This window comes from Sipha flava, unplaced genomic scaffold (genome assembly GCF_003268045.1).
Source record: "Sipha flava isolate LNK unplaced genomic scaffold, YSA_version1 203_pilon_pilon, whole genome shotgun sequence".
Lineage (NCBI taxonomy): Eukaryota > Metazoa > Arthropoda > Insecta > Hemiptera > Aphididae > Sipha > Sipha flava.
Window position 1 is genome coordinate 403,988 of NW_020272799.1, and position 24,885 is coordinate 428,872.

Below are 24,885 nucleotides of genomic sequence, written 5' to 3' on the forward strand. Positions count from 1 at the left end.
CTAATTTATGTTGTGGTTTTACAATACTTAGGATTTTTTTTTAAAAAAAATTGGTGGGATACAAAAAAAGCTGTTTTCGTCTGTTTTTTATACTCTTTATTATTTATTTTTCCTTTTATAAGAATTATTATTAATAAAATTTAAACAAAATACAAGCACAAAAAAAGGAATAGTATTGCTTTTAGTCAGTAGTTAATTCGAGATCGTATGTGTCCATGATCGCTGCCATAATGTTCCAAAGTGTATCCTTGTCCAAATCTTCAATCAACGCCTTAAAAAATAATTTAAATATAAATGACTTGTACATACTAAGAGATAAACACAAATTTATGAAATAAATATTATTCACGTGTCTCAATTATCAATAATATTAAGTATCATGAACCCCAGTGAAAATTAAAATTGCACAGTATATTTTTTTAAAAGATCCAAGTCAATTAACATAACATGAAAATGAGATAAATTATTGAAATAAATATCCACTTGGCTTAATTAAAATGAAAATATGTGAATCTTTCAGTTAATATTCTGAATACTTTCTCACTACTTTTAAAACATAAGAAACATTTAATTTCAGGAACAAACATCCAAAGAAAATAAAACATTTTCCAAGATGTCTTAACAGTACATTTTCACTTGCTTATTTTTTTTTTTTAAATAAAGTGACCTTATTAAACGACCCTGTGTGTTATGCCAATAATATATTTTATAATCATAATATGACTAAACATCAACAGTCCTGATATGTAGAAAGAGGTATATCACTTCAAATGATTGGTATCCTTTTAAAAATCAGCTAAAATATACATCAACTAATTGTTCACAAATTCCAATGATCTTTCACACTTTTAATTTTTGATCACATATTGTAGATATTTTGCAGACAATATAATAGAACGATTTTGTGCAAAAAATTGCTAAAACGAAAAAAATGTAAACTAATTCAAAAACATGTTTTGAAATGAGAACGATTTAATGACAAAACTATAAAAAGAAGAAATATACCTGATACCAAGGCTGTACTTCATAATCAATTATCTGCGATGGAATGCCGTACACTTTGATTGCTAATTCCATACAAGCAATAGCAATATGCTGAGGTTTATATTTGAGTATATCACTGCTATGATAAAAATCCTAAGAATTGAAAAAATATTAGTACTCTGCCAAAAACTAATGGAATAATGAAAAACTAATACATACATGTAAAAAGTCATATGCTTTTTTAAATACAATGATGTCCTTGCCATGTTTTGAATAGAACACTGGTCGAACAGTCTGAACGTAGTGTAGAAAATACTGTTGAAACAACAAGCACATAATTACAAAAATATTTTTAAAAATAAATAATTTAATTACATTGTGCGGATGATCAAATGTAGTATCAAACTGTAATAATCTCATTGTTAACATTTCAGCATGCACAATAGAATCGCGGAAGTTCCAATAATCTTCAGCTAATCGTATTGGAGCCGCATCTCTGTGTAATGTGTGATATGTCACATTTATCAAATCTCGAAGTTTGACAGTCTCATCATGTACTTTACTAGCCAAGTATAATGTTGCACTAGCTATAGACTGTAAACATATAAGCCAAGTTAAAGTTGTATTACATGCCAATAAAGAGAGATTATTTTGTTTATAATTTAAATAGACTCGCAACTGCATAAGTACATATTACTGAAAGCAGTACATTTAGCTTGATTATATGAAATAAAAACTATAATAATTGAAATGTTTGACATAGTCCGATTATATAATCTTGATAATCATAATTCAAAAACAAAATTCCATTTTAGGTACAAACTACCATCTGTAACAATTCGTATACATTTTGGTAAGTCCCATGTTCTTTTCAATAATTAACCAACCAAGCTCATTTGTTATTAATTCCTCATTTCATGACATTTAAAAATCAAACAATATTTTATGTCTTTCAAGTTTTAGTTATAAATATACTTACATACAAACACTGAAAAAAGTAATAACAACTGCACCCTTTTTATCAGTATGAACAGTAATTACACTTACATTTTGTGTTTCAAAGCATAAATTTTGTAACATAATAATTGTATGCAGTTCAATAAGTGTGATAATGTAGATGGAAACAAACTTTTTAACATTTTTAAATATTTTGGAACATTATTCTGTGTAAAAACCAAAAAACCCATCAGATAACAAGGTCATATTACAGGACATATAATCTCTAATTTCTAAAAAAATTTCTATACATATTATATATATATATAAAATATATAAATAAATCTGTAAAATAAATAAAAACTATCATTTATGTACAAAATTTAAGCCATGCTCATATTATTAAATTATTATATCATAAAACATTCAGTTAAAAATTAAATTTAAAAAACTATTACAATACACTCTATATTATATAATAGATTTAATAAATCTATCGTTATCATTGATTCAATACATTAATACTAATTTATATTGATTCTTCGTTCTTCATTAATTCAATTCAAAATAATATTTAGTACTCTCAAACATTTAATTTAAAGCAAAATGCTTGTCATAAAAATATTCTTTATCAGTACTAATAACTGCACTAGCAAATTATTATTATATTATGAATATGTGTAAGCACACAGCAAACTTTAATTTTTTTTTTCATCCTTTGAAATAGTAACAAATACATATGTATAAATATAATTTTATATATATTATAATATAGTTAAAGAACTAATCAAATGTAATCACCTAATTATGAATAAAGTGCAGTTCTATGATATTTGGTGCTCTATTGATTTCTAATAAGTTATGTATTTTGCAGTCATTAAATTATATTGTGTACTATTTGTTTCCAAGACAACCAATTTTCTTTGACTCATCTTTTTATATAATTTTGTACAACTACAATAATTAAACAAGCTGTAAAATCATCGAATATTTAAACACATATTAGTATTTAATAAAATAACAAACATACAGTTAAATCTGTAAAAATATAAACCTCATTGAATTATTAACATGTAATATTTTTTGTTTGTCAAACGTAAAATTTTATTTATGTAATATGTTTTAAAGTATTATAAAAATAAGAACATTAATATAATGATTGAAAAAAATATAAATATGCCCAATACTACATTCTAAAAATCAAAGTTCCAATTTAATAATAGTTTAATAATATTTAATAATGTTAATACAAAAAAATAAACGAGTCAAAATAATAATAATAATTTTTAAACCGATATATATAAACCCTAACTTACTAAATTGTATTTAAAAAACCGATAAATTTATAAACTTTTGTCATTTAACTCTTGAAACATACAATATTTTCAGTAAAATATCAAAATAAATAGGTATCAATGTTTAATTTTAATATTTCAAAAAAATTTGTTTTTCAGAAGATATAAAAATTACAATTTATATAAGTAATTTTAATATGTAAGCAAATAACAAAAATTGTATTGTAAAATTGATTACACTAATATAATAAATTTTGAAGAGTAATTTAAAATCAAAATAATTTTTACATTAAAATATTATTTGATAGCCATTATAATATTGCAAATTATAAAATGATGAAATTGTTTTAACAAATATTCAATTACACATTAGTGTTTGAGGATAAATTATAACTATCTAATTATACAATAATTAGGGTGTATTGTAATAAGTTTAAAATATAATACTAAGAAAAAAAATAATATTTAAAAGTACTTACATAATTGTCATATGGATTTTCATCAATATTTTCATAAAACTTATGGAAGTAAACTGCTGCTGAGCATATAGTAATATGTTTTAGACCAAGTTTTATACCTATCATAAAATATAAATACAAATTCATATATATTATACTACATATAGATTTACTACAATAAAACATACCACACTCAAATATATACCGAACAGCGATATAGTTTGACTTGTAAGCCAAATAGTTTGTGAGAGGAGCTTCAGGTTTTTGTAATTTGTCTTGACTCTCTGAACGCAGTTTAGTTCGATGTTTATTTTTAGAAATACTTTTGTTTTTCTTGTGAGATTTTACTTTCTGCTTATGAGATTTGTTCTTGCTTTTTGTGATACTCTTCACTTTTGATAATTTTGTTTTCCCCATTATGTCAAATATTCAAGACTTCTGGAAAGCAATAAAACACATTTTAAAACATAAATAATTAACAAATAATACAACAGTGCTAATGACTATTAGTGAAGTCACAGACATTATAACTAAAATCAATACATTTACTATTCATTGTAAATAAATATTATCCATATTCATACAAAAATGCATGAATATCGGACAACTGATTTTAAGTGACAAGTGATTAGGTATGTTACTATTGTTAAAGGAAATTAATTCAGTTAAAGAGATATAATAATATACATATTATATGAAAGTAAACAGTATAATTTTTTTAATTGTAAAAAAAAGAATTCACTTTAATCACTCCAGTGTTCAATCTCTTAGAATTTCTGACATTGTTATAAAGGTAGTAGTCAATAAAATTACAGCAAGCCTGTATATATGGCAGGGAAGTAATGGGTTAGCTTACCAAAATTTATAAAGTAGGTATATATTTAAAACATAACAACGACTTATCACAAACTTTATGAATTGTACAACTACAGTTTATTTCAAATCTTTTTTTGTTATTTTTAGACTACTTCAAAAATCAATTAATTGAAAGATTTATAAAACATAATTAAATTATTTCTAATTTGCAAAACTTGTTTGTAAATTGTATAATTAAATTAAATCAGCTGCAATGACTTTACAAATGCATTAATTTTTACAACAGTTTTTTACTGATTTATGATAATTTTAAATCAGAATTGAAGGTGTGGATGGAAAAATGGAAATCAATAATCGATAAAGAACTTCCAGTCTGGAATTAATACTATAAGTGTAATGCCAAAGGACTTTCATCTAAACATTTGGTGTTTAATATCCATATTTGCAACACTCTCAGTTGCCTTCATCAGCAAAACATTCAAATTCAACTTCAAGACAATTAAGACCTATTTAAGGAATAGCTGCAGTAAAGATCAACTAACAGATTTAGATTTATTCCGAATCCACCAAAATATCCTAATATTGAAGAAATAATCAATACATTTTCCAGAATCTATGCAAAGTTGTGTTCAACTATTTTTTTATTAATAATTAGTTACTATACATTATATATTTTTTACTATATAATATTATCATTAAATTAATATGTTATGTATGTTTAATTATGCAAGTATTAAAAATATTTTTAAATCCTTTTCCATATTGATTCTGAATATGAACTTGTATTAAAGGCAGTTTTCCAAGAGCAGTGCATGAAATTTTTCCAACCAATCCTTTTTAACAGTAACTACATTAATTGATAAATAAGATTATTAATTTAGAAGGTTAATGTTTTAATGTTTTATGAAAATGAAAAAATAAATATAAAATCTATCGTCCAATGTAATTACAGAAACATCAATAAATTACTATTAAAAGAAAAATCAATACATGATTGGAAATGTATATAGAAACTACTATCATCAATTGTTGTAATTAGGGACAATCTTGATATTCGTTCATCTATTTTTCGTTGGAAACATTCGATACCGCATAACCACACAATATTGGTTTTGCCATATTTGGAGTACCAAATAGTAAAACTTACACTGTACGAGAACACTGTGGTGTTGGAAACTCAACTACACGTCCATTAACGACTTGCACTTTTCAAGCACTGTTGTTGTAATTTAGTTTACCATAGGCCGCAGCCGGTCCGATTGATTTCATACACACCTAATAATCTGTCGTACAAATGGATATACACGGTAAACGGGAGACAGTACGGTAACCAGGTACCGACTGAAGCAATCGCACAGCGTCCAAGCCTCGAGTTTTTGCGAACAACCGTCGCACGCTTTTGCTGGCGGATACAACTAATGCGCGGCCAATGTATGCAACAGACGATTTCGTCAAGGAAACGATGTGGCGTCCAAACTTGCACAATGTAAACGGATCTTGATAAAAAATAACTCACAAACAACAAAATCAGCTACTTTACGTGTAGTCGGCGGTAGACGAGAAAAACGCTCGGGCGATACGGGGACCGGGGAACAATACACAGACGACGTCACAAACATGGACATGCGCCATACACACGGAACAACGCCGTCCGCTCAAACAAGGAAGAACGGTGATAAGCGCGATCGATGGTGATAAACAAGCGTCGTCCGCGCAGCATGACCACAGTGTATAGTGTGACCAATATGATTCCGATTGGGAACACGACAATGGTTTATCGTAGGGAAGAGCAAACTCTAAGTTACTAGAGGGCCAATTTTTAGACAATTAAAATCTAGCAAGCCTGAGCATAGAAAAAAAAAAGGTCATTCAAAATATGAATTTTAATTAACATTTATATACACGGAAATAATAAATTCAACACATACGGCAGCACGATACGAATAATACGAAGAAACTGATATTCTTAAATAGTTCGGTACAAACAGCCATGGGCGATATAAGCTATACTTATACATACATATGACATTTAAACATTTAACGATGTTTAATACTACATAACAATTATTATATCGATAAGTTTAGAATATAGACGATAAACTTTCAAATTGTATGGTGTAATTTTAAAATATAGTACGGACCAGATAAAGGCTCGTGGGCCGCCAGTTGTCCACCCCTGGCTTATCGTGGTTAGTGCGATCACCTAACCGATTTCGCATTCCTTCGTCCATACTCGAATGCAGTGGCGTAACTACCATAGGGCAATGTGGGGCAGTGCCCCAGGGCCCTGGATCACAAGAAGCCTTGGAATTCTTGGACAATTCAGAAAAATGTTTTTTTATTATTTGCCTGACATGAAATAGGCATTTAATCATATTCCTAGTAATTTAATTAAATGACTAGGCATTTAACTTTATTTGATTTGACTATATGCCTACGACGTATATATATACTATCCTTTTTGATATTCAATAAGTATAATTCTTTACTACACTGTAATGATGTACATCATCCGACTGTAAAATGCGGCATAAATCAATTATAATAATGCACACCATTCAATTTTAAACCACTTTAAAAAATAATAAATGACGAATTTTTCGATACCCGCACAGACAACACGAAAATCAAACAATGAAGGCCTAACCCTACAATACTTCATCGACATCATTAGTAGGCCACATCTTCAAACGATCAGTCCAAGATGCATTCGGCCATACCCCTATATAACAGGGATATATAACTCTCTCCCAGAAGTCTTGCCCATAGACCGCCAGCGCGTACGCAAGGAGCTCTTGTCCATAAGTCACTGGTGTGTGCGTAATGGTCTCTTGATCTTAGGTTGTCAGTAAGTGCGCACCAACCGTCAAATTAATAAAAGAGTCTTGTGACAACTGATCACCTCGTACGACTATTTAACTTATACAATTCATTTGTTTGGCATGAGTTTTCTGTACGGGTGTTGAAAAGTGTAATTCTTTAAATTTTTCAAATTACACAGCTGCAGTGCATCAAATCCTGTGCTTATCTTACTTCATTTCAACCTCATTACACTCCTACGATAGTTGTAAGTTCACAGCTCGTCGGCATTCTATTACCTGCTATAAAACAAGAAAGTGCTATTTTATTTGGCTTGCCACACTGTCTAGTTGCGCTGATCGGCTCTCGAACTTTTGTAATCACGAAGGCTCTCTCTTAAACAAGGAGGAAGGTAATCAACCCCAAAATATATAAGTACATAACATATATACTACGCCTTATTATATTCCCCCTTTATATTCCATTTTATTCTATTCCTTTTAATTTTTATTTTCATATTTTCTGGTTATTACAATACTATAAGATAACTCTACTCCAACATAAACTACGGCTTAAAAAAGCAGATATTATTGTATTTATATTTATTATATTATGTGATTATATGATAAATAATTTAAAAAAATAAATAAAAAATACCCATTTTAATTTTATAAATATAGAAAAAGTACATGGTACCTATACCCTCAAACTTGTGCTGCATATAAACACAAATTTTGAAGACCCCTACTGTAGAATATATTTAAAGAACCTAATTTAATCATTTATTTATTGTAAACGAAATCATTATGAAATTTAATAAACCATACGAAACAATCGATCGTAGCTAATAATAAGGGTCACGCTGTTCGTGAATATTTTAATACTTGATTTATTGACTATAGTCCTCTTAGGTGTGGACTATAAATTATTTAAAACTGTAGAGAGAAACTAACTCACCGTCATGAATGTAAAATAAAGCTCTGGTACTGTACATCATTGTTAAAAATGTAGTAAAATAAAAAAATACATTTTACTAACATTACTAAACATTATTAAATATAAATATTAATTACTGTGAAATATATAGAAGGGGATTCTCATATAGCATATTTACTCACGTTAAATTAGGTCTTGTTTACATTAAATTTGAAAAAAAACCACTGCTACTGCCATATTATACCAAACTGTGGTTGCTACTTTTTGAAAAAATAGCAATTTAAAATATTATCATACTTTTCGAATCACGTTTTAAAATTGGTAATCACGGAATAGCATTAACAGTTATTTTTTTATATTGTGATATGGCCAACTACCATCAGCCAAAAAGGAGCAATTAATTTTTTCATTGTGATCAACTGCTCTAAACAAAAAAGTAGCAGTCCCTATTATTGTCATACTGAAGTAACAGACTAATTTCTATTTTGAAATCACCCGTGAAAAATCACTGCTACTCCTATTTGATGCCATCACTAATTTATACACAGCTAAAAAAGATCACCAACTTTGGTTCCTTTAAAAAATTTAAAGATACAAGTAAAGTTAACAGTTTTGATTTGTTGAATATTTTAATTTTTCGTACATTTAATTTAACACGCAGAGGTGGATTTAAGGGAAAAATCCCAGGCGACATACGATATAAATGATCCAAGAATTATGAATCGTCGTAAATACTAACTCGTGACTTCTCTCTTAAAATACTGTTAAACTAGATAGGTATTGAACCAAAAAAAATATATATATACATTTATTTAAATTGTCCAAACTGGATATATTATTTCTAAATAACCTTATCAAAATTATCATTAAATTTAAACAAAAAAAATTTATATTGTTAAACACATAGTATCTTACTAATGTAATTCGGTAATTCAAGTAATTGTAAATTGTCTTCTGGCTTCAGCAAATATTTTAATAGTTGTGTCCAGATTTATTTTATTTGCCACCAATCTTTCGATAAAAATATACTGAGTTAACTTAAGGTATTTTCACTTAAAGTGGCACAACGATATTTTTTTTTTTTTTATTCTTTTTAAAGAACTCATTACTCATTCAGCAATTACCATACTAACAGGGCGTGTAAAAAATAATCTAAAAAGACTGATAAACTCTGGAAAACTGTCTATCAAATGTTTATCAATGATCAATTTTAAGTTATTCAGTGGACTATTGTTAATAAAATCGTTATTTTAAGAAAAATCTAAATTAATAAAACTAATTAACTCATATTTCAGATCAGTTGTAAAGAAATCAGCGTATTTCTCAATAAAAATACCAACACTGATATCTAAATCACCAGGGGTGGTGCTAGTTTTTGCGAGGCCCTAAGCAAAATATACCGTCAAGCCCTTTTATAAGAATGGCGTCTAGGTATTCCTATAATAATATCTTCAAAATCGATCCCCGAGGTCCTCATAAAAGCGCGAGGCCCCGGGCAAGGGCCCTGCTCGCTCCCCGTTGCGCCGGCCCTGTAAATCACCTTCTATCAGCTTTTGTACATTTTCAGGCATCAAAAACCCAAAAAATTCATATTATTGCACATTGTATCAAAAACTTTATTATAACTATGTTTATCAAACGTTTCCAAATAAGAATCAGTAGTTTTTTCACCAGCCATTTTCTTAATTCGCCGATTTCTCACTATTGAAAAGTCAACATGATCCAAACCCATTTTTTCCCAATTTGTTTTTACTTTTGCCATGAAATTATTGTAAGATTTTTCATTTCTAGGATTTTTTAATTTTGTTAATGCTGTCGAAATACAATTTTGAGCCATTATGAAATCAATTTATTTTTTTTTTTTTGTAGTTGTAGTTGCACAGGATTGATATATCAAAAAAAAATTATTTAAATTATCTAAATTATTAATTTCTTTGATATATCAAGCATTGAATACCATCATAACAAATTAAAAAAAAATAATTATTTGATGATAGTAATGTTTGAGCAGCCATAATATCATCTCCAGATGCTCCAACTCTTGATATTTCATTTTCTAGGCAGTCTACAATGCACTCAAAATTTTGAATTAAGGCTTTCACAGTTTTTAAACGTGCCGTCCAACGAGTTTTACTCAAACTTTTAAACATTTATGATGAGAAATGAATTTAATGTTAGTCAAGTAAACTCCAGAATATTCATAATTTTGTAAATTTTCTCGGTGACCGCGCCTAAACCAGACAACTTTTTTACAGTATCGAAAAGAATATTCAAAATCGTTATCCATTTCTGTTCTATTTAAATTTTTTTGATAAAATTAAAATTAGTGAACTGAAGACTAGGTCTGGGGCTCGGGGGTCTTTACTAGTAGGGGCCCAGGCGGCAAATTTCCATTATTTTCCCGTTAAATCCGCCACTGTTAACATGCAATTTATTTGAAAATAATGTTAATATACAATAATATTATAAGTGTATATGTGTGTTAAACTTGTTAAAATGTGTGTATTTAATTATTTATTTTTTGTATTGTTCGCAATTATAAATAAATAAATAGAAGACAAAAGCAACTCGTATTAACAAAAAGTATATTTTTCTTGATGTATATAAACTCCAATTTTTTCAAATGCTCTCCAGTAAAATAGTAAATATCCAGTTATATAACTATTTTTAGCTCAATTTACATTAGATTATATGTACGTAATATTTTAATCTGTAAGACTAGTTGAAATGTGAATTCCTTAAAGTTCGTTCACACGATCCCGAATCGGCGGTTTTGCCGTATCGTTGATTTTACCGTATAAGCCAGTGTCAATGTAATTTAAATGCATATATTCAGATAATACGGCATTGTACTGTATTCGGTAAAATTACCGATTAGGTCGATTTTGTCATTCGGTTTTGTGTCTGCAAATCGTTTTCGGTCGTACGGTAAAAAAACTGATTCGGCTTATCGTGGCAATGTATTTATAGACACTGCGTTCAGACGACTCGATATTTTGACCGATAGTGCGACATTTTTTGTCTGTGCTACTGTCGAATAATTAGGTATCGAGATTCGAAAATAATTAAAAAATTTTGTTTCGTCCTGTCGTAATTGACACATTAGCGTATTAAAAGAGCCTAAAAATGTCTTTGTCTCATAATAGGATGTACCCAGAATCTTCGATTTGAAATCCGTTGCGGTTGACGATACTTACGATACCAATATATAAATGTATTCAAGTTCATCTTCACGCGTCTTAATGCGAATACGATATAAATGCAACTAAAACTCGATTACGGTGTACGGTTAAATTATCGTACGGTCTGAACACTCTAACCGAAAGACACCGAATCGAGAAAATAGCCGATACGGTAAAAATATCAAATCGTGTGAACGGGTTATGACACAATGTATTTATGAGATTATATACCTAATACCAGGTTCACACTATTGCAATTTTTTATATGTTTTTTCTCGCATGCTTATTTTTACTCGTGCAAGAACAAAATTGAATAATAAATAAATAAATAATAATAATTAAATGTAAACGTTGATAATACGCATCTTGCATGCTCAAAATTACATGCAGTCCAACATGTCGAACAGAATTTGAATAAAATTAGGTAATTGTATACTAGTTTATTCCCGAACACGAATAGTGAAGCACGTGATCAATGTGATTGTGTTTTATGAATTTTGTTCACTTTTTTTAATAATTTAGTTTTTCTAAACACTGAAATGGCCTCCAAACCAAAGTATAATTTGAACAAAGAAAATGTATTGAAATTAATTACTTTGTATCGTCATCATGAAGTACTATGAAACGTAAGACTGGACTAATATAAAAATTTGTTTCTTTTTTAAGATTTCTTTACGAAGCATATCGCAAACAATAAAGTAAAAATAAAGTAACAATAAAGTAATCCTTTTTTTTTTTTTTTTATTGGATCCATTTAACAGTTAAAAAAACAGCACTTCTACTCGAGTAGAAACGATCGTGATCAGATTACTTTTGAAACTAAACAATATTTAAATACATACAAGACCAAAAATATACAAGCATATAATATATGTATTAAATACGTAAGTGCATGTTCACATATTATGTGAACATGCACTTACGTATTACTATGCGTATTCTTGCATGATATAGCATTGCAAGCATGTCTACAATGCAAGAAATGTGAACCCGGCATTAACGGATAATGATTTAGAAATACCGTGCGCTCGATACACTGCATAATATTTTTTCCATGACCAAACATTGACGAAGAATAAATATACTCCCACTCCAACCAGCGAATCGAATTTGAGGTTAAGTGTTGTGGCACCGTAGTTCTTGTATGTTTGTATGCGTTCTCTCATTTGCGATCGAATAACGTGATCCTTCACAATTCGTGTCTTTTGTAGAAGGTTGATCTAATAGTAGTTTTGCCTAAATATCTTTAGTTTTATATTGTTAGTTTTCTTTAGAAACCTATAACTTTAATTAAAAATGCCACCTAAATTCGATCCCAGTGAAATCAAAGAAGGTAAGATTATAATTATTATCGTCACCCCGGAACGGAAGAAAAAGAACACGTGTGAACATTTTTTTCTTCATAGTTTAATTTTCTAAATTTCGTTTAAATTTATTTGTTTACTTTTATATTAATTGTATTCGAGTATTATTGTTTTTTAAATACGTTTTGTTTGTACTGTTGTAAATGTATATCGAGGTTAAATTGTCTTCAATCATGCGGTTATTTTTTATTTTAATTTATCTAAATTATTCTTCTGTTCTGCAGTTTACATGAGATGTGTTGGTGGAGAAGTTGGTGCTACATCTTCTCTTGCTCCAAAAATCGGTCCATTGGGTTTGGTGAGTTTCATGTTAATTTTCATTTTCAACTGTACCTGATCGTTCAGAATTTTGTTAGCAAAGCACTTTACTTAATAAAATCAATTTACATTGGTCTTATTGTTAATGTTTTTAGTCGTTAAAATGTTTTTGTACTCTTACTTTAGTCTCCCAAGAAAGTCGGTGATGATATCGCTAAAGCCACATCTGATTGGAAAGGTTTGAAGATCACTGTCAAATTGACCATTCAAAATAGAGTAGCTACAATTTCTGTTGTACCTTCTGCTTCATCATTGGTGATTAAAGCTCTTAAAGAACCACCACGTGATAGGAAAAAGGTTAAAAATGGTATGTATTATGTATTGCATTTTTTTCTAGTGTTTAGTGATATTTTATTTTTAATCGACTATTGTTCCTCATGCTAATTTTAATAATTAACATGATTTTAACAAATTTGTCGTAAATTAAACTTTGTATGAGTTGCTTCACCCAGGACTACCAAGTGTTATTGTCAGGTTTTGCGGATTCAGACAAAATTATTTATCTTTTATACAATTGTGCTATTTTCGTCAATAGTATTTATTAATCATTTAATCTTATAGTTAAACACAATGGAAATGTTACTTTGGATGAAATTATCAATATCAGCAGAACTATGAGACCAAGATCTATGGCCAGAACATTGGCTGGAACCGTAAAAGAAATTTTAGGATCAGCTCAGGTATAAAGAGTTTGAAATGATTTATATTTATTTTTATTATTTCACATATTGCGGGTTATTTCTAGAGTGTTGGTTGTACTGTTGATGGAAAAAATCCTCATGATATCATTGAAGGTATTGATGATGGTACTGTAGCTGTTCCAGAAGAATAAATGTTGTGAGTATTTTTGCCTCTGAACTTAAATCCTATAAATTAGGATATGAGTTCAGTGGTTATATTTGGTCGGGGTTAGCATCCCATCCACCACCCTCAGCAGTTTATTTTGAACAATAAGATTAATAACAACTGAAATTTCTTGTTTTTTCTGTGTATACTTGATATGTTCAATAATATATCTTAAGTGCATATTCAAAAGTACTTAAATCATGTTTCGACTCTGTTAGGTTTGAAAAAATATGAAATTATTTTAAAATAACAATTTAAAATGTAAAGTATATATTAATTTGAATTAAGTAAAATTTGTAAAACATTATCAAATTTTAATTAAAATTCCGATTAAATAGTTATGATATTTGATTATGCACAAAATAGCTATCAATTTTCTCAATAGTTGTTATTATATTTTTTATTGTATTCATAAAATAAATTAATTTATTTTTTGAAACTTAACATAAACAGTTGAAATTATGAAAATATAATTAATAAACTGTTAATTATATTATAATCTCAATTTTTTGGATCTGATAATTATTTATATTGTGTAATTCACTTACTAACTGCTTTTGGGTGGCAAAAACGCTATTGAGGAGATAACCTCAATAAAATAATCACACTATCTATTATTAAATTTATAAATATTGAAATAATTTTCTGTTAAATTTTAAATTAAATTGTTAGCGTTGTTAATTAATTATGTTAAGTTTCAAAATTACTATTCACTATTATAACACTAATCTTATTTATTTTTTTCAGGAATTTGTTTGTTTTTTGATCAAATAAAGTATATTATTCTTCTTATTAACATGTGTTTTTTTATTTTTTTATGTTTTTATATATTTTATTTATACTATTTGATCTATATATCATGTGTTAATTGCTCAAATAGTTTAGGCTTACTACTTAAGAGCACGCCACACCCAAATTTGTGGTTTTTTTTTCTACATATGTCAACAGTAAATTGGTGTTCACTAGTTAAAATGTAGTAATGTTAGCTTTAATATTGGAGTAAAACTATTTTATAATCAATTTTTAAGTAAATAACATGTGTTTTGTTGGATGGTTTTATCTGATGTTTAATTTTTTTTAGTGAGTTATAAATGTAAAATATTGCAGTTAAAAAAATTAACTTAAAAATTTAAATATTGTAAAACCCAACCAAGTAACTTTATTACATTCAAACTATTAAATACAAATTTACCATGTTATATGTTTGTCAGCCGAAGAAAATACCATATGCGGGTGTGATGTCCTTTTAAAATTTCTAAATATACATTTAATCAGATATTAAGTTAAAATGATTTCACAGTTAAGCTTTCATCCTTATATATAAAATTGTTATAAGAAAGCATATGCAATTATACTTGCATAAGAAAATATGGAATATTCAATTTTCACTGTTAAATTTCAAATCATTGATAACAAATATTTTATATAATTAGTGTGTTCACTAGTTAAGGTTTTATTTTTGAATTTTTGTTCACCTAATAAACAAGTGTCCAGAACCCTATTGCTGTATTATATATTAATCAGCAATATATTAATATTTAATAATTAGGTTAAAATCAAAAAATATTGGACATCTTGATATCAGAATCTGAGCTTCAAGTGGTTTCAGTTTTGCTATTTGTGAGAAAATCCATTGACCAATGCAACTAGTAAACTACTACTACCACTAGAGAGCACTTTATGGCATACCATTAAAGAAAATTGAATTGATAATCTAAATGAAGATTTAATATTCTTGTTTCAAATCATTCTCAATTAATTAAAATTATTATATGCTTGCAGTATCTAAAATAAATTGCTCATTATCTTAAGATAGTGGTACAACTCATTGAAAAATGAAAGTAAATATTTTTTAATTTTATATTCCTAATATCCAATGAAATTAGCTGAATAAAATAAATTGTTACTGCAAATTTCTATCTAATTTAAAATCATAAGTATTCACTAGTAGTAATTCTAAAAATGTATTTGTTTTACGTACTTATATTCAGTAGGAACAAATAAAAGTTAAAACTAAGTATCGGTATGTATTTGGTGATAAACAAATGATTAATAAATTTCAATAAAATTTTTAATAATGGATATCTGTATTAGGAAAAAATAATTTTATCTGCAAAATTTATTAAATAAAAAATCCATTTAAAATTCTTTGAATACTTTAGATTATTTAAAACTATATATTATCTATGTTAACCATAAATTACAAATTAATAATTCCAATAATATAAATAATTGAAATTACAATAGTCCTGTGTTCAAACCAAGCATTAGTCAATTAGCTAATTTTTAAAATTTAAATAAAAGTAAATAAATTATAACATAACTATGTTTGTCCAGTGAAACATTTAGACATGAGAGCCAATATTTGCTTGCATCTTAACACAAAAATAACTATTAATAAATTGTAGTGTTTAAAAATAGATCTACTAGTTTTGGCGAACATATTAAATGACAAGATGGAATATTTCAATAAAAATAATCTCATTTAAATAAACCAGAGCTGTTCAATTTATTAACAAAAAAAATTATGTTAAATTCTATGTACAGAATAGACCTAAATATTAATTTATTCTGGAATATTTATCTCCCAACAATGGAGATGTTAGAAGAAAAAAACCATGATTAAGAAACATACAATATACCTTATAAATAAATTATTTATATATATATATATATATATATATATATATTATGTTTATGTAAAAAAAAACTTTATTTTCATTACACAAAATACATGAGCCAATAATAAAAGGCAAAAAAAAAAATGGTGGACCAATTACAATTGCTCATGGTAGAGTGTCATACAATATATCTTTTATAGCTGGAGAAAGAATTTCAGGAAATTTTATATCAAATGATACTAACAAATCTCCTCTTCTTGAAGGTTCTTTAGCAAATGGAAGACCATGACCTTGTAATCTTTTAACTGTTGTTGGTTTAATTACTTCTGATTTTAAATTGAGGGGTATTTTTTTATCTGTTAAAGTAGGAACTACTATTTCTGTACCACACAGTGCCTGTAAAATATAAAACATTTTTGTTAGTTAAGAAAAATTAAATTTGGTTAAAAAATGTATTACTTGTTTAAGAGATATTGAAACGCTATATTTAATATCATTTCCTTCACGTTTGAAAATTGGATGAGGTCTATCTCTTATTATAAAAACAATGTCTGCAGGTATTTTATTCATTCCTTGATCTCCTTCTTTTTGAAATGTTATTTTAGTACCAGCTTTCCAACCTGGTTTAACATTGATGGTTAATACTTTATCTTCCTTTCTCGATGTTCCATCTGCTTGAAGTACTCGCCTTGAAATTTTCATTTTTTTGGTACACCCTCTCATTATATCTTCTAATGACACATATAGATCATGTTCGATGGCTGGATCTTGAACTTTATCTTTACTTCGTCCCATTGGTGTTCCATGGACATTAAATGACTGTGACCTAAATGCACCCATTCCAGGTGGTCCATGTGACATTCTAATAAAACCATCATCGAAGTCCATTTCTTCATCAAACATTGAATTACTATTGCCAAATAAGTTACCAAATGGATTGGAAGAACCAAAGAATTGAGCAAATGTTGCTCTTGGATCGCCATGAAACGTATATGAATAGTTGTTACTGCTGTTTCCTTGGCCAGCACCTCCTTTGAGCCCATCTTCTCCATATTTATCATATATATCACGTTTTTTCTTATCACTTAATACTTCATATGCTTCTGCTACCTCTTTGAATTTTTCTTCAGCTCCAGGAGCTTTATTTTTATCTGGATGATATTTAAGTGCTAATTTTCGATAAGCTTTTTTAATTTCATCATCTGCACTTCCCTTGGATACACCAAGAATTTGATAATAGTCTTTTCCCATCATACACTGAAATTGAATAAATTATTTTAAAATACCATAAATATGTTTACTTAGTGATAATTCATGAATAAAAGATTAGAATAATTACAATTAATATAATCAATAGAGTACCTACATACAACTTGATAAAATTAATTTAAATAAAAACTGTGAAAACATTTGTTTCAGAAAAATGATTGCATTAAATCTGATTAATATTCAAAAATTAAGCTGTTTAGTGTATACCTATTATGTTTCAATATAAAATACAAATAAATAAAATTATATCCTTGAAAAATTATTGTGTGTATATGAAATGTTAAATGAAATGTAAAATCAAGCTTGAAAAATATCAACTGTACAACAAAATTTGAAAAATATTAGTAATTGTATCATTTAGTTTCACATTGATGCATTACTTAAGAATTCATACAAGAATTTCCATCTATGAAATAATGCATATTACCGGTATTAATTTTGAACTTTCTATGTATAAAGGGGTTAACGTTGAACTCTCGCGAAACAATACCATATAAGTACTTACCAACTATTGAATTGTAAATGAGACAAAAACAGAAGCAGGTCAAAATTAAGATAAAAGAAGGCGTACGGATTAGTATAGAATAATTAATGAAAAAATCGGTAATGATGAAAATGGAGATAAACGAAATAAAATGCAAATAATATGTAGTATAAGACGTCAAAGAAAACAAATTAAAAGAACCAATGTGGATCGTAAAATAAATATAATTACTTACCGTAAGAATAGATATTTGTTTACAACTCTATGTTATTAAATGTTTGTTCAAATACAATACTCTATTCTTAAAGCTATATAAGTTAATAAGTTGTTTGAACACTATCAATTTAGCGAATTATATATTTATTTACGGAATACAAATTTTACGGAAATATCAGTTCCGAGACGCACTTTCAATCCAAGTACGGCAAACACAAACGATTCAATGTTAAATTACTACACACGCGCAGCATATCAGAATCTGGAGTAGAACTTTCTAGAATCCGCCAGAAGACCGTGGAAGAAAACGCCGTTTATCATGGAAGAGTAAATTCAGTAGAGGTCTTTACATAGACATATTAATATCACTCAAATGTATGAATAATCATAACATAGACGAACACAGCCGCCGTTCATCGGAGTGATAATATAGTTCTTATAACCAATAAAGGCCAAAATATAATAGACCTATCAAGTATAAACAAAATTAAACAGGATTTGTGATTCCGTCCATAGAATAGTTCTATAATCCATACAACTTTATATTCTTTAGTTTGTGCGAATTATAAATCGTGATTATTCTACAATACCATAAATCAGAATTGATAACAGAATGCTATAATAAAGGTAAATTCATAACCTAATAGAATAAGGGTAGTAGGTAGCATATAAGCATATCATACATGCTAGATATCCATAGGAAATTAACGGCTCTTATTGGCTGTATTACGTTTGTGACAACATTATACAATGTTTTCAATTTTTTTTTATTTAATAATTAAAATAATTGTTTAAATTAATTTGATTATTTTTTTTTTTACATTCATTTAAAAAAATCATTTATGCAGTTTACAAAAATCCAATTTTGACTATTTTTTAGAGCATTTTTATACGATTTTTGTGCATTTAAATCTGGGCCTCAATGTTAAGAAACAAAAAAATTATTTGCTAAACAACATATAGTTAGATATATCATAAGCTAAATAATGATTTTATTATAATAATGTCTAATTACCTTCGAAAGAAAGGCGATGAGGATAGGCGTAACTAGGGGTACCTTGGGGGAGGGCTAATCTCCCCAACATGAATTTTGACCCCTCGTCATAATTCTTAGTCTTGCTAACGGTAGCTACATTTTTAATTTAAAATATCGTTTTATTTTTTTTATTAAATTTTTATTAATAACATTGTAACATTTAACAATGGGGATGTCCGCTTGTCCACATATTATACGCGTGTAAGTGACATAATATATTATAACTATATTTACTGATTTATAAGTTATATGAAGTTGTATTGATTATCGTGCAGTTGACCTTTTACCTATTCTCAAAAATGAACTATTTAGTAACCGTGAATCGTTTGTATAATGCAGGTTAATTCATTCAATGCGTACCTAACTACTTATTCGAATATGGAAAAGTTTAATGAAGATTTAAACAATTTTTTTTTAAAAAAAAAGGTTCAAATACTTCATTTCTTACCAAGTTAAAATTTGATCAATTAATTTTACATAAAAATTAATTAATTAACAATTAAAAAAAAAAAAGTAACCGAATGATTATAAAAACTATGACGTGTTAAAAGTTTCTAATGTTAATAAGATAATTGTACCAGTATATGAAAACAACAAAATTAAATATTATATACATTTATCGATTGGACATGGTGGACGAAACAGGATGGAACACGAGATAAATACAAAATATAAAAATATCATCAGAGATATAATTATGCTACATTTAAATAGTTGCGAATCATGTAAAAGAAAAGGAAGCTCAGCCAAGAAAGGATTGGTGGTGCAATAAATTATATCTACTGAGAAGAATTAATCAATAATATAAAGACATGTCATTATTAATTGATTTATCATATTTCATTAAATTATATCATCTGTTATCTATATTGCCAAATATACGAAAGGTATTTTATATACTGTCCGGACAATGTATAAAATGCCCAAATTGTATACTTTGCCCGTAACATATACATATATATATATATAAAACATATATATATATATATATGTGTTACCGGCAATATGGATAATTTAGGTATTTTGCAAAATGCCTAGGCATTATGCAAATTACCGACACATTTTAGGCAAAGTATATAAAACATGATTTTCAATATTATTTTATAAATTACCTAGGCATAATGCCAATTTTTTTTTAGTAAAGTACAAAACATTTTATTATGTTATATAACATATAACCCTTTAAAGGCTCATGACTCCTTTTGAGATCATGTTCTTTAATTTAATGTAGTGATGGGCAAAAAAAATCAATATTTCCGAAATATCGATATTTTAATAAATTTATATCGATATTTTGGATCGATATTTCTTTTTCTATACATTTCGATATTTATCGATATTTCAGCCCTACTGATACCGGTTTTTTTAAATTCAATAATTTCAGGTCCGTGTAAATAAAAATATATTACATATTTTGGTTTTCCTATTTCTAAACGGCAAATCAACAATGATAATTTGTGAATATTCTCTATGCTTTTATACATGTATTTATAGTTTATACCCTGGCGACCGTAAAAATATAGTTTATTCGTTAAATCATTATTATTTCTCTGTATTCCGTCCATGTCTACCGTGATTTTCTTGTGTCTTTAATGTAAAAATATGTCGGAAAATAATTTATACAAAAACGTTAAAACTAATTTTGACGTAATTGATTTGATGACATCAAGATGCAAAATTTGTTTTAAAAATGTTAAAACAAGTGGAAACACAACAAATTTAAAAAAACATTTGGAAAGAAACCATTCGGGATTAAATATTTTTAGGTAAATATTACATAAATGAAGTAAATTAGTGTAATATACTAGAAAAGGTAAAATTATATTCAATTTATATTTTAGTTCAATTCCAACGACATCCACGTTAGTTCCTATTGACCGTGTTTTTATACCAGATTCTATAAATAATATGGAAACTCATAAAGAACTCGAAGAACAATTAGAGGATGACCCTTCAATATTTTCTGGTTCTAAGACTACTTTGGAATTGTAAGTTCATTAAATTAAAATTAACTCATATTAGATTATTACCTAAATATTTATATTTTAGTGGATGCGCAGTATCATCAACACCAACAACATCAGTAACACCAAATAAGAAAAGACTAATCCAGATGCCAATAAACGAAACATTTCGTTCAATTGAATCTTTTTCAGGTACCTATTAAATATAAATAATATTAAAATATACACTAAAAAATATTAGTATAAAATAGTAATTATTAGGAAGGTACCTTTACAAAGTTAAATTCTATAAATAATTATCAAACTAAAAAATAACAAATTCTTAGTAAATTTGCAATTTTTTTGTATGAATATTACCAGTTGTTTAAGATGAGAAATTAGCTTAAGTAAAAAAATATAAGTTTTTAATGTATTTTTTTTTTTCTTGTTGTAATATATTTTTATATATATTTAGTAAAATTATTGATATTTTAAATATTATATTGCTATTTTATTCTTTATACAAAGTTAAAGAACCAAATTTAAGTAACATAAAATAATTATGTGTTTTATAAATTAATTTCAGAAGGAGGTACTAAGTATTCAAAAATGTCTAATGCACTAGTTTTCATGATTGCCAAAGATGGTCTACCTCTTAATATAACAGAAAAAGAAGGTTTTTAAGCTTACTCAAAAGTTGCTACTCCATTATTCAAGTTACCTAGCAGAAGAAGTATAACTAGGATGTTAGATGATAAGTATGATATGATTACTGAGGTATACCGAAATCTTATAGATTCTGTTCAAAATATTACATTAACAACAGACGCCTGGACTGATATCTTAAATAGTAAAAGCTACTTAGGAGTTACTATGCATTTTATACAAAACTTGCAATTAGTTTCTGTAGTATTGGATGTACATCCGCTATCTGAGCGACACACAGCTGACTATTTAAGAGAAACCATAACCAAAATTCAAAAATCTTGGAATATTTCCAATTCTAAAGTTGTATGTATTGTTACGGATGGTGGTGCAAACATAGTAAAAGCAAGTAATGATCTTTTTGGAGAAATACGACACTTACATTGTTTTGCACATAAGCTTAATCTCATTCCTCAAAGGGCAATCTCAAATGTTCCAAAATTAGTTTTATTGATTAAAAAAGTAAAACAAATTACAAAAAATAATTAATTACATATTAAATAATTAATTACAAAAAATTGTTTTAAGTGTAGGAATACAATTTAATATGTAGCTATCTGTCACAAAAATGTTGCACATGAACGTGATTTATAAATACTCAATAAATCGAAAACCATGTAGTTATCTGAGATGGTTAATTGGAAAACGTCCGATATGCGTACTTATCTACAGGCTACATTCGTATCGCTCGACAAATGATGAAAATAATCTAATTTATTGTGTGATCGATAAACTGTACTGGTACACCGCAATTATTATTAGTTCGTTATTTGTCGTCGTTAATTCGAGTTCAAGTTCGATTCATAGTGTGCCTGTGCGTTTGTTTTTATTTTCACAAAATTTGTTAGGTATAACAATGCCAAAGGAAAAACAATCGGTGTGTGGTCGTTTAAGAAGTTACGTTATAGAATTTGGTCCTGATACTTTTTCCATAGTCGGGAATAATTTATTTTGTAAAATATGTGAAATTCGAAAAAGTTCAGAGAAAAAATTTAATGTTAGCCAACATATTAGTACCGATAAACACCAAAAAGCTCTCAAAAGACACGAAGATCAAGAACAGAAAAAAAAACAAACGCTTTTGACCAGTTTTCCGACAAAATCAACATTTAATACTGATTTATGCGAAGCTTTAATGGCGGCAATTATTCCTTTAAATAAACTTAATAATAGTAAATTTCGAGAATTTTTAGAAAAATATACAGGTAAAAATATACCATTTGAATCCACTCTTCGTAAGGGATACGTTGATGATGTGTATAATAAAACTATTGAGAATATTAAAACTGAGATAGGTGAAAATAAAATTTGGGTCTCTATTGATGAGACGTGCGATGTCGAAGGACGTTACATAGCAAACGTCGTTGTAGGTGTTCTCAAGACTGATAGTATTGGCAATATATTTTTACTACACTCGGAACAGCTGGATAGAACTAATCATACAACAATTTGCAAACTATTTGAAAAGGCAATGGGAATCTTATGGCCTGGAAGTATCAATTACGACAATATTCTATTATTTTTAACAGACGCCGCACCATACATGGTAAAGGCCGGATTTGTTTTAAAAAGTTTTTATACCAAAATGGTTCATGCTACATGTGTTGCCCACGGGATTCATCGTGTAGCAGAGGAAATTCGAGGACAATTTAATGAGGTAGATAACTTAATATCAAATGTAAAAAAAATGTTTAGAAAAGCCCCTTCTAGAATTCAATTATTTAAAACTGAAGCACCTGAAATTAAATTACCACCAGAACCTATAATAACTCGTTGGGGAACATGGTTGGATGCCGCAATATACTATTGCGAACATTATGAAACGATTGTTCGCATTTTAAATTTATTAGACGAAAATGACGCCGTTAGTATTAATAAGGCAAAATTATGTATATCACAACCGAACTTACAAAGCAACTTGGCTTATATCAAATCCAATTTTGAAGTATTAACTGTAGCTATTAAACAACTACAAACACAATATGTTCCATTAACAGATTCGCTAAAAGTTATAGAGGATATTGAATCGAAATTATGTAATTTACATGGACCATATGGAATTGCCGTTTTGAAAAAACTTGATAATGTATTAATTAAAAACCAGGGTTTAAATAGTTTAAAACAAATATCTAAAATTATCACCGGAGGAGAGTCCATGAACCTTAGTTCAATAGCAGAAGATCTAACATATAATGATCTAGTATTTTTCAAGTATGCTCCCATTACTTCCGTCGACGTGGAACGTTCATTTTCGGCATACAAGTGTATTTTAGCCGATAATAGAAGAGCCTTCCAGTTCGAAAACGTTCGAAAACACCTTATAGTCCAATGCAATCACAAAGGTAAACATTTTATAAACAACAACAAATTTTTAGTAAATTTTTAACTATAATAAATTTATATAAATGTGTATTTTTTTCAGAACATTCAAAACCAAATTTTTAAAGATTTTATTTTTAATGTTTTTAAATTTATTAATTTATAATTATACTTGAATTACAATTTTTTTATACTTATATGAAATAAATCCTTTTTTTAATGACTTTTTAAATGCTATTTTTTTCTTTTTTAGAGCATATTTTTAAGTTTATTGGGTCATATATAAGCGCATATTTTAGTGCTTTTTAGTGCTATAAGTCCCGAACCCTGATCATCATCAACCTATTGCAATATGTCT

At 27.7% G+C, this 24,885-nt stretch overlaps 4 protein-coding genes across 8 annotated transcripts; 2 read left to right on the forward strand and 2 right to left on the reverse strand.

Moving 5' to 3' along the window:
* Positions 1 to 23: 23 nt before the first annotated feature.
* On the reverse strand, positions 24 to 6,153 carry LOC112682446 (cyclin-Q). Of its 5 annotated transcripts, XR_003148514.1 has the most exons (8): positions 5,765 to 6,153; positions 3,862 to 4,111; positions 3,695 to 3,792; positions 1,360 to 1,578; positions 1,204 to 1,299; positions 1,006 to 1,137; positions 766 to 917; positions 197 to 271 (listed from the first exon to the last, which is right to left on the reverse strand). XR_003148514.1 is itself a non-coding variant. In XM_025553053.1 (7 exons), exons 2-7 carry the CDS (start codon positions 4,088 to 4,090, stop codon positions 182 to 184), a joined length of 864 nt encoding a protein of 287 aa, XP_025408838.1. In that variant the 5' UTR covers positions 4,091 to 4,111; positions 5,765 to 6,153; the 3' UTR covers positions 24 to 181. The 5 variants fall into 5 exon arrangements, 4 of the variants coding, with proteins under 4 accessions (XP_025408838.1, XP_025408837.1, XP_025408836.1 ...); XM_025553053.1 differs by lacking the exon at positions 766 to 917 and having other exon boundaries at positions 24 to 271; XM_025553052.1 differs by lacking the exon at positions 766 to 917 and having other exon boundaries at positions 182 to 271; positions 3,862 to 4,108; positions 5,637 to 6,153.
* A 6,389-nt stretch (positions 6,154 to 12,542) lies between these two features.
* Positions 12,543 to 14,730, forward strand: LOC112682416 (60S ribosomal protein L12). The gene is made up of 6 exons (XM_025553013.1): positions 12,543 to 12,739; positions 12,995 to 13,068; positions 13,215 to 13,395; positions 13,650 to 13,768; positions 13,834 to 13,925; positions 14,682 to 14,730. Exons 1-5 carry the CDS (start codon positions 12,703 to 12,705, stop codon positions 13,918 to 13,920), a joined length of 498 nt encoding a protein of 165 aa, XP_025408798.1. The 5' UTR covers positions 12,543 to 12,702; the 3' UTR covers positions 13,921 to 13,925; positions 14,682 to 14,730.
* Positions 14,731 to 16,605: 1,875 nt separating this feature from the next.
* On the reverse strand, positions 16,606 to 18,739 carry LOC112682413 (dnaJ protein homolog 1). The gene is made up of 3 exons (XM_025553007.1): positions 18,544 to 18,739; positions 17,015 to 17,812; positions 16,606 to 16,951 (listed from the first exon to the last, which is right to left on the reverse strand). The coding sequence occupies exons 2-3, from the start codon at positions 17,807 to 17,809 to the stop codon at positions 16,721 to 16,723; spliced, it is 1,026 nt and encodes a 341-aa protein (XP_025408792.1). The 5' UTR covers positions 17,810 to 17,812; positions 18,544 to 18,739; the 3' UTR covers positions 16,606 to 16,720.
* Positions 18,740 to 20,539: 1,800 nt separating this feature from the next.
* LOC112682414 lies at positions 20,540 to 22,702 on the forward strand. The gene is made up of 4 exons (XM_025553009.1): positions 20,540 to 21,326; positions 21,402 to 21,548; positions 21,610 to 21,716; positions 22,090 to 22,702. Exons 1-4 carry the CDS (start codon positions 21,163 to 21,165, stop codon positions 22,185 to 22,187), a joined length of 516 nt encoding a protein of 171 aa, XP_025408794.1. The 5' UTR covers positions 20,540 to 21,162; the 3' UTR covers positions 22,188 to 22,702.
* The last annotated feature ends 2,183 nt before the right edge of the window (positions 22,703 to 24,885 follow it).

What these genes read in the sequence shown, in the direction of transcription:
- LOC112682446 (XM_025553053.1), bottom strand. Translation starts at nt 4,090, where the DNA reads ATGGGGAAAACAAAATTATCAAAAGTGAAGAGTATCACAAAAAGCAAG. An exon ending in AAGCATATGACTTTTTACAT is followed by an intron (nt 1,138 to 1,203) that starts GTATGTATTAGT and finishes TTCAATTCTTAG; the next exon opens with GATTTTTATCATAGCAGTGA. An exon ending in AAGTACAGCCTTGGTATCAG is followed by an intron (nt 272 to 1,005) that starts GTATATTTCTTC and finishes TTATTTTTTAAG; the next exon opens with GCGTTGATTGAAGATTTGGA.
- LOC112682416 (XM_025553013.1), top strand. Translation starts at nt 12,703, where the DNA reads ATGCCACCTAAATTCGATCCCAGTGAAATCAAAGAAG. An exon ending in TAGGAAAAAGGTTAAAAATG is followed by an intron (nt 13,396 to 13,649) that starts GTATGTATTATG and finishes TTAATCTTATAG; the next exon opens with TTAAACACAATGGAAATGTT. An exon ending in AAATTTTAGGATCAGCTCAG is followed by an intron (nt 13,769 to 13,833) that starts GTATAAAGAGTT and finishes GGTTATTTCTAG; the next exon opens with AGTGTTGGTTGTACTGTTGA.
- LOC112682413 (XM_025553007.1), bottom strand. Translation starts at nt 17,809, where the DNA reads ATGATGGGAAAAGACTATTATCAAATTCTTGGTGTATCCAAGGGAAGT. An exon ending in TTTCAATATCTCTTAAACAA is followed by an intron (nt 16,952 to 17,014) that starts GTAATACATTTT and finishes TATATTTTACAG; the next exon opens with GCACTGTGTGGTACAGAAAT.
- LOC112682414 (XM_025553009.1), top strand. Translation starts at nt 21,163, where the DNA reads ATGTCGGAAAATAATTTATACAAAAACGTTAAAACTAATTTTGACGTA. An exon ending in TCGGGATTAAATATTTTTAG is followed by an intron (nt 21,327 to 21,401) that starts GTAAATATTACA and finishes TTTATATTTTAG; the next exon opens with TTCAATTCCAACGACATCCA. An exon ending in TTCAATTGAATCTTTTTCAG is followed by an intron (nt 21,717 to 22,089) that starts GTACCTATTAAA and finishes AATTAATTTCAG; the next exon opens with AAGGAGGTACTAAGTATTCA.